The sequence below is a fragment of the Thalassophryne amazonica genome, chromosome 5, assembly GCF_902500255.1.
Source record: "Thalassophryne amazonica chromosome 5, fThaAma1.1, whole genome shotgun sequence".
In the NCBI taxonomy this organism is placed as follows: Eukaryota; Metazoa; Chordata; class Actinopteri; order Batrachoidiformes; family Batrachoididae; genus Thalassophryne; species Thalassophryne amazonica.
In genome coordinates, this window is record NC_047107.1 from 131,701,111 (window position 1) to 131,709,555 (window position 8,445).

Sequence of the window (8,445 nt, forward strand, 5' to 3'; positions counted from 1 at the left end):
TATGCTGTAATGTTGGACATTTTAATATGGACTTCTATAGGAATGTGCTGTTTTGGAGCCTCAAGTGACCCATCAAGGAACTGCAGTTTTTTCTTCTTCCAGTTGGTTGTCTGACATCACTGAAGTTTAACGCTCGACTCAGTCGCCTCGATCTGATCCGGTTTTGGTTGTTCCTCCAGGCCAGAAATTCCCAGTGTTCACTGAATGCAGCATCACAATGAGTTTAATTGGCTCATGCTAGCCAACAGCACAACTGATGCTATCAGCAGAACATGCTAACTACGTTTGTTTGTGTGTTTAGGGGAGAACAGGAGGCCGGCATTCACTGAAGTACATCGCCACCAAGTACGATGTTCCTGAACACTGGTATCCACGGCAACTGGAGTGGATGAGTACACGGCACAGCACCACAGCCACACCCGCCCACATGCCGCCAAAGTCTTCATCCTGGAGGTGAGGGGCGGGGCTAAGCACCTTCTCTAGATAAAGTCAGAGAAGGTCCGAAAATTTTTTTCTTGATTAACAGCGAAATGACACTCAAGCAAAACAAAATATATATAAAACACTTTATTCATTCAGGGGAAATTCAAAATGATTAAACTTTATTTACAGTCAGTAGTTCAAAGACGTCACCTCAAGTCACATGACCCAAGAACAGACTGCTCCTGATTGGTCATACCCCTCTACAAGGGGGCAGGGGGCGGTGCTTGGCTCCGTTTGGCAGGAAGCTGGTCATCATCTTCTCCTTCACTTCTTCCTCTTTTCCTCACAGGGATGGTGACTGGGCCCGCCTCCTGCTGAGGGGAGGAGTCAAACACCACACCGTTAGTTTGAAACATCAGAATAACGCATGACAAAAATCAAGGCCGCGGCTCTTACATCATCACCTCCGACCTCAGAGAGTCCATGGCATCCCGCCGAGCGACACGGACACAACCTCTGCACTTCAGGTTCAGGTTTTAATTTCAGTACTGTGGAACCTCCAAGGATCCTGGATGGCAACCACCCAGGCAGACAAAAAGGTTCATCCCCACCTCTCCAAAGTAACCATCTACCTGCTGCAGCCAGGTGGAAACGTGGGCGTGTCCTTGGCCAAGTGGAAACAGCCTTGACCCTCTCCAGTCTCTGGTGTTCTCAGAGAAACTCCTCACATGGACTAAATGTGGTGTCTGTTGTTCCCTCACAGTGTCAGTGATCCTCCTCAACTGAGTCTCACCAAGTAACCGTTCATTGGACACAAAGATCCTCCACAGAGATCTGGGACCAAAGACGCCCAGTCCTCACCTTAGGACACTGGTTGGAGTACAAGTCTGACAACCATACAGTGAGACAGGGTGCACCAGGACCCTAAAGACTTGGACCTTCATTCTCCTGCAAAGACATCAGCATCACCAAACACCTCTGACCTTTGACCACATGACCCCATAAGATCTTCACAGGCATCTCTGGATCTGACAGGTCGAGGAGGCAGAGACATTAATGTCCCTGCTGAGATCAGTCTGTACAAGTTCAACACTGAGCACATAGAGCAAGTCCAGGGAGTCGCTGAAAGCCTGGATCTTAGTCTGGATCCAGGACAGACACAAACCCGGACACTCAGCCTCTCTCATGCTGACATCATTCACCAAGTGGAGGTCAGCACACTTTGCAAGCAAAAGGCATCCAAGCCGCCCACCTCCACGACCTCACCGAAAACCCGGTCTGTGCAGGTCCGTCCAGGTCAGTGTAGGTACGTCCACATCCGACAAGGTCCAGGCAGGTCCGTCCAGGTCCGTCCAGGGGTTCTTGCATCGCTGAAATAACTCCTTGAATGTGAATATTCACCTTTAACACCAACACCTGCAAACCAATACTTCTGAGGACTTCACCTTAAACCCGTCTGAATTCACATAAAAAGTTTCTGTGGACGTTTCCACCTTGTGGACTGGTGTTCAGGATCTTAAGGTCCTTTCGTGTCTCTGGACTTTTGTTCTGCTCCTGTCAGAGGAGTTGGTGGAACCTGTGGTCCGTTATTCCTCCAGAGTCATACCCGGTCCTCCCGCTATCTCCCATCCCCTTGCTCATGGGCCGGGGAAGGTTGAACTCGTGCTTGGATAAATCAATCAATCAACTTTTTTTTTATATAGCGCCAAATCACAACAAACAGTTGCCCCAAGGCGCTTTATATTGTAAGGCAAGGCCATACAACAATCATGAAAAACCCCAACGGTCAAAACGACCCCCTGTGAGCAAGCACTTGGCAACAGTGGGAAGGAAAAACTCCCTCTTAACAGGAAGAAACCTCCAGCAGAACCAGGCTCAGGGAGGGGCAGTCTTCTGCTGAGACTGGTTGGGGCTGAGGGAAAGAACCAGGAAAAAGACATGCTGTGGAGGGGGGCAGACATCGATCACTAATGATTAAATGCGGAGTGATGCATACAGAGCAAAAAGAGAAAGAAACAGTGCATCATGGGAACCCCCCCACAGTCTACGTCTAAAGCAGCATAACCAAGGGATAGTCCAGGGTCACCCGATCCAGCCCTAACTATAAGCCTTAGCGAAAAGGAAAGTTTTAAGCCTAATCTTAAAAGTAGAGAGGGTATCTGTCTACCTGATCTGAATTGGGAGCTGGTTCCACAGGAGAGGAGCCTGAAAGCTGAAGGCTCTGCCTCCCATTCTACTCTTACAAACCCTAGGAACTACAAGTAAGCCTGCAGTCTGAGAGCGAAGCGCTCTATTGGGGTGATATGGTACTACGAGGTCCCTAAGATAAGATGGGACCTGATTATTCAAAACCTTATAAGTAAGAAGAAGAATTTTAAATTCTATTCTAGAATTAACAGGAAGCCAATGAAGAGAGGCCAATATGGGTGAGATATGCTCTCTCCTGCTAGTCCCCGTCAGTACTCTAGCTGCAGCATTTTGAATTAACTGAAGGCTTTTTAGGGAACTTTTAGGACAACCTGATAATAAAGAATTACAATAGTCCAGCCTAGAGGAAATAATGCATGAATTAGTTTTTCAGCATCACTCTGAGACAAGACCTTTCTGATTTTAGAGATATTGCGTAAATGCAAAAAGGCAGTCCTACATATTTGTTTAATATGCGCTTTGAATGACATATCCTGATCAAAAATGACTCCAAGATTTCTCACAGTATTACTAGAGGTCAGGGAAATGCCATCCAGAGTAAAGATCTGGTTAGACACCATGCTTCTAAGATTTGTGGGGCCAAGTACAATAACTTCAGTTTTATCTGAGTTTAAAAGCAGGAAATTAGAGGTCATCCATGTCTTTATGTCTGTAAGACAATCCTGCAGTTTAGCTAATTGGTGTGTGTCCTCTGGCTTCATGGATAGATAAAGCTGGGTATCATCTGCGTAACAATGAAAATTTAAGCAATACCGTCTAATAATACTGCCTAAGGGAAGCATGTATAAAGTGAATAAAATTGGTCCTAGCACAGAACCTTGTGGAACTCCATAATTAACTTTAGTCTGTGAAGAAGATTCCCCATTTACATGAACAAACTGTAATCTATTAGACAAATATGATTCAAACCACCGCAGCGCAGTGCCTTTAATACCTATGACATGCTCTAATCTCTGTAATAAAATTTTATGGTCAACAGTATCAAAAGCAGCACTGAGGTCCAACAGAACAAGCACAGAGATAAGTCCACTGTCCGAAGCCATAAGAAGATCATTTGTAACCTTCACTAATGCTGTTTCTGTACTATGATGAATTCTAAAACCTGACTGAACCTCTTCAAATAGACCATTCCTCTGCAGGTGATCAGTTAGCTGTTTTACAACTACCCTCTCAAGAATCTTTGAGAGAAAAGGAAGGTTGGAGATTGGCCTATAATTAGCTAAAATAGCTGGGTCAAGAGATGGCTTTTTAAGTAATGGTTTAATTACTGCCACCTTAAAAGCCTGTGGTACATAGCCAACTAACAAAGATAAGTTGATCATATTTAAGATTGAAGCATTAAATAATGGTAGGACTTCCTTGAGCAGCCTGGCAGGAATGGGGTCTAATAAACATGTTGATGGTTTGGATGAAGTAACTAATGAAAATAACTCAGACAGAACAATCGGAGAGAAACAGTCTAACCAAATACCGGCATCACTGAAAGCAGCCAAAGATAACGATACATCTTTGGGATGGTTATGAGTAATTTTTTCTCTAATAGTCAAAATTTTGTTAGCAAAGAAAGTCATGAAGTCATTACTAGTTAAAGTTAATGGAATACTCAGCTCAATAGAGCTCTGACTCTTTGTCAGCCTGGCTACAGTGCTGAAAAGAAACCTGGGGTTGTTCTTATTTTCTTCAATTAGTGATGAGTAGAAAGATGTCCTAGCTTTACGGAGGGCTTTTTTATAGAGCAACAAACTCTTTTTCCAGGCTAAGTGAAGATCTTCTAAATTAGTGAGACGCCATTTCCTCTCCAACTTACGGGTTATCTGCTTTAAGCTACGAGTTTGTGAGTTATACCACGGAGTCAGACACTTCTGATTTAAAGCTCTCTTTTTCAGAGGAGCTACAGCATCCAAAGTTGTCTTCAATGAGGATGTAAAACTATTGACGAGATACTCTAACTCCCTTACAGAGTTTAGGTAGCTACTCTGCTCTGTGTTGGTATATGGCATTAGAGAACATAAAGAAGGAATCATATCCTTAAACCTAGTTACAGCGCTTTCTGAAAGACTTCTAGTGTAATGAAACTTATTCCCCACTGCAGGGTAGTCCATCAGAGTAAATGTAAATGTTATTAAAAAATGATCAGACAGAAGGGAGTTTTCAGGGAATACTGTTAAGTCTTCTATTTCCATACCATAAGTCAAAACAAGATCTAAGATATGATTAAAGTGGTGGGTGGACTCATTTACTTTTTGAGCAAAGCCAATAGAGTCTAATAATAGATTAAATGCAGTGTTGAGGCTGTCATTCTCAGCATCTGTGTGGATGTTAAAATCGCCCACTATAAGTATCTTATCTGAGCTAAGCACTAAGTCAGACAGAAGGTCTGAAAATTCACAGAGAAACTCACAGTAACGACCAGGTGGACGATAGATAATAACAAATAAAACTGGTTTTTGGGACTTCCAATTTGGATGGAAAAGACTAAGAGACAAGCTTTCAAATGAATTAAAGCTCTGTCTAGGTTTTTGATTAATTAATAAGCTGGAATGGAAGATTGCTGCTAATCCTCCGCCCCGGCCCGTGCTACGAGCATTCTGACAGTTAGTGTGACTCGGGGGTGTTGACTCATTTAAACTAACATATTCATCCTGCTGTAACCAGGTTTCTGTTAGGCAGAATAAATCAATACGTTGATCAATTATTATATCATTTACCAACAGGGACTTAGAAGAGAGAGACCTAATGTTTAATAGACCACATTTAACTGTTTTAGTCTGTGGTGCAATTGAAGGTGCTATATTATTTTTTCTTTTTGAATTTTTTTGCTTAAATAGATTTTTGCTGGTTATTGGTGGTCTGGGAGCAGGCACCGTCTCTACGGGGATGGGGTAATGAGGGGATGGCAGGGGGAGAGAAGCTGCAGAGAGGTGTATAAGACCACAGCTCTGCCTCCTGGTCCCAACGCTAGACAGTCACAGTTTGGAGGATCCAAGAAAATTGGCCAGATTTCTAGAAATGAGAGCTGCTCCATCTAAAGTGGGATGGATGCCGTCTCTCCTAACAAGACCAGGTTTTCCCCAGAAGCTTTGCCAATTATCAATGAAGCCCACCTCATTTTTTGGACACCACTCAGACAGCCAGCAATTCAAGGAGAACATGCGGCTAAACAGGTCACTCCCGGTCTGATTGGGGAGGGGCCCAGAGAAAACAACAGAGTCCGACATTGTTTTTGCAAAGTTACACACCGATTTAATGTTAATTTTAGTGACCTCCGATTGGCGTAACTGAGTGTCATTACTGCCGACGTGAATTACAATCTTACCAAATTTACGCTTAGCCTTAGCCAGCAATTTCAAATTTCCTTCAATGTCGCCTGCTCTGGCCCCCGGAAGACAACTGACAATGGTTGCTGGTGTCGCTAACTTCACATTTCTCAAAACAGAGTCGCCAATAACCAGAGTTTGATCCTCGGCGAGTGTGTCGTCAAGTGGGGAAAAACGGTTAGAGATGTGAACGGGTTGACGGTGTACACGGGGCTTCTGTTTAGGGCTACGCTTCCTCCTCACAGTCACCCAGTCGGCCTGCTTTCCCGACTGCCCGGGATCCGCCAGGGGGGAACTAACGGTGGCTAAGCTACCTTGGTCCGCACCGACTACAGGGGCCTGGTTAGCTGTAGAATTTTCCACGGTGCGGAGCCGAGTCTCCAATTCGCCCAGCCTGGCCTCCAAAGCTACGAATAAGCAGCACTTATTACAAGTACCGTTACTGCTAAAGGAGGCCGAGGAACAGCTAAACATTTCACAACCAGAGCAGAAAAGTGCGGGAGAGACAGGAGAAGCCGCCATGCTAAATCGGCTAAAAGCTAGTAGCTACGCAACCTAGTGGATTCCTAAAAACACGCAAAATGAATAATGTGTAAATAATTTAGAGGTGATTCAGCAGAAGGAGTGCTTTAGTTAAGGCACCAGACAGGCCATGAAGCAGCACAAGTAACGCACGGCAACAGCGAACGCACGACAACGGTGCAAAAATAAAATAAAAATCCACTAGACAGGCTGCGGAGCAGCACAGGTAACACACGACAACGGTGGTAAAAAAAAAAATAATAAAATAAAATAAAAATCCACTAGACAGGCTGCGGAGCAGCACAGGTAACGCACAACAACGGTGGTAAAAAATAAAATAAAAATCCACTAGACAGGCTGTGGAGCAGCACAGGTAACGCACAACAACGGTGGTAAAAAAATAAATAAATAAAATAAAATAAAAATCCACTAGACAGGCCGTGGAACAGCACAGGTAACGCACGACAACGGCGGCAAAAAATAAAATAAAAATCCACTAGACAGGCTGTGGAGCAGCACAGGTAACGCACGACAACGGTGGTAAAAAATAAAATAAAAATCCACTAGACAGGCCGTGGAACAGCACAGGTAACGCACGACAACGGTGGTAAAAAATAAAATAAAAATCCACTAGACAGGCTGTGGAGCAGCACAGGTAACGCACAACAACGGTGGTAAAAAAAAAAATAAATAAAATAAAATAAAAATCCACTAGACAGGCCGTGGAACAGCACAGGTAACGCACGACAACGGCGGCAAAAAATAAAATAAAAATCCACTAGACAGGCTGTGGAGCAGCACAGGTAATGCACGACAACGGTGGTAAAAAATAAAAAAAATCCACTAGACAGGCCGTGGAACAGCACAGGTAACGCACGACAACGGTGGTAAAAAATAAAATAAAAATCCACTAGACAGGCTGTGGAGCAGCACAGGTAACGCACGACAACGGTGGTAAAAAAAAATAAATAAAATAAAATAAAAATCCACTAGACAGGCCGTGGAACAGCACAGGTAACGCACGACAACGGCGGCAAAAAATAAAATAAAAATCCACTAGACAGGCTGTGGAGCAGCACAGGTAACGCACAACAACGGTGGTAAAAAAAAAATAAAATAAAATAAAATAAAAATCCACTAGACAGGCTGCGGAGCAGCACAGGTAACGCACGACAACGGTGGTAAAAAAAAAATAAATAAAATAAAATAAAAATCCACTAGACAGGCCGTGGAACAGCACAGGTAACGCACGACAACGGTGGTAAAAAATAAAATAAAAATCCACTAGACAGGCTGTGGAGCAGCACAGGTAACGCACGACAACGGCGGCAAAAAATAAAATAAAAATCCACTAGACAGGCTGTGGAGCAGCACAGGTAACGCACGACAACGGTGGTAAAAAAAAAAATAAAATAAAATAAAAATCCACTAGACAGGCCGTGGAACAGCACAGGTAACGCACTACAACGGCGGCAAAAAATAAAATAAAAATCCACTAGACAGGCTGTGGAGCAGCACAGGTAACGCACGACAACGGTGGTAAAAAAAAATAAAAATAAAATAAAATAAAAATCCACTAGACAGGCTGCGGAGCAGCACAGGTAACGCACGACAACGGTGGTAAAAAAAAAAAAAAAAAAAAAAAAAATAAAAATCCACTAGACAGGCCGTGGAACAGCACAGGTAACGCACGACAACGGTGGTAAAAAATAAAATAAAAATCCACTAGACAGGCCGTGGAACAGCACAGGTAACGCACGACAACGGTGGTAAAAAATAAAATAAAAATCCACTAGACAGGCTGTGGAGCAGCACAGGTAACGCACGACAACGGTGGTAAAAAATAAAATAAAAATCCACTAGACAGGCTGCGGAGCAGCACAGGCAACGCACGACAACGGTGGCAAAAAACAATAAAAATCCACTAGACAGGCTGTGGAGCAGCACAGGTAACGCACGACAACGGTGGTAAAAA

The 8,445-nt window shown here is 43.7% G+C and overlaps 1 protein-coding gene across 2 annotated transcripts in view; it reads right to left on the reverse strand.

Annotated features, from left to right (window-relative positions):
• Positions 1-565: 565 nt before the first annotated feature.
• The window catches only part of chek2 (checkpoint kinase 2), a 78,501-nt gene continuing 70,621 nt past the window's right edge, over positions 566-8,445 (reverse strand). The window contains exon 15 of one of the 2 annotated variants that reach the window (XM_034171422.1): positions 566-794. In XM_034171422.1, the coding sequence (XP_034027313.1) occupies positions 684-794 (111 nt within the window). In that variant the 3' untranslated portion in view covers positions 566-683. Of the gene's footprint in view, positions 798-8,445 lie in introns of both variants that reach the window. The other variant, XM_034171421.1, reaches the window with a different exon arrangement.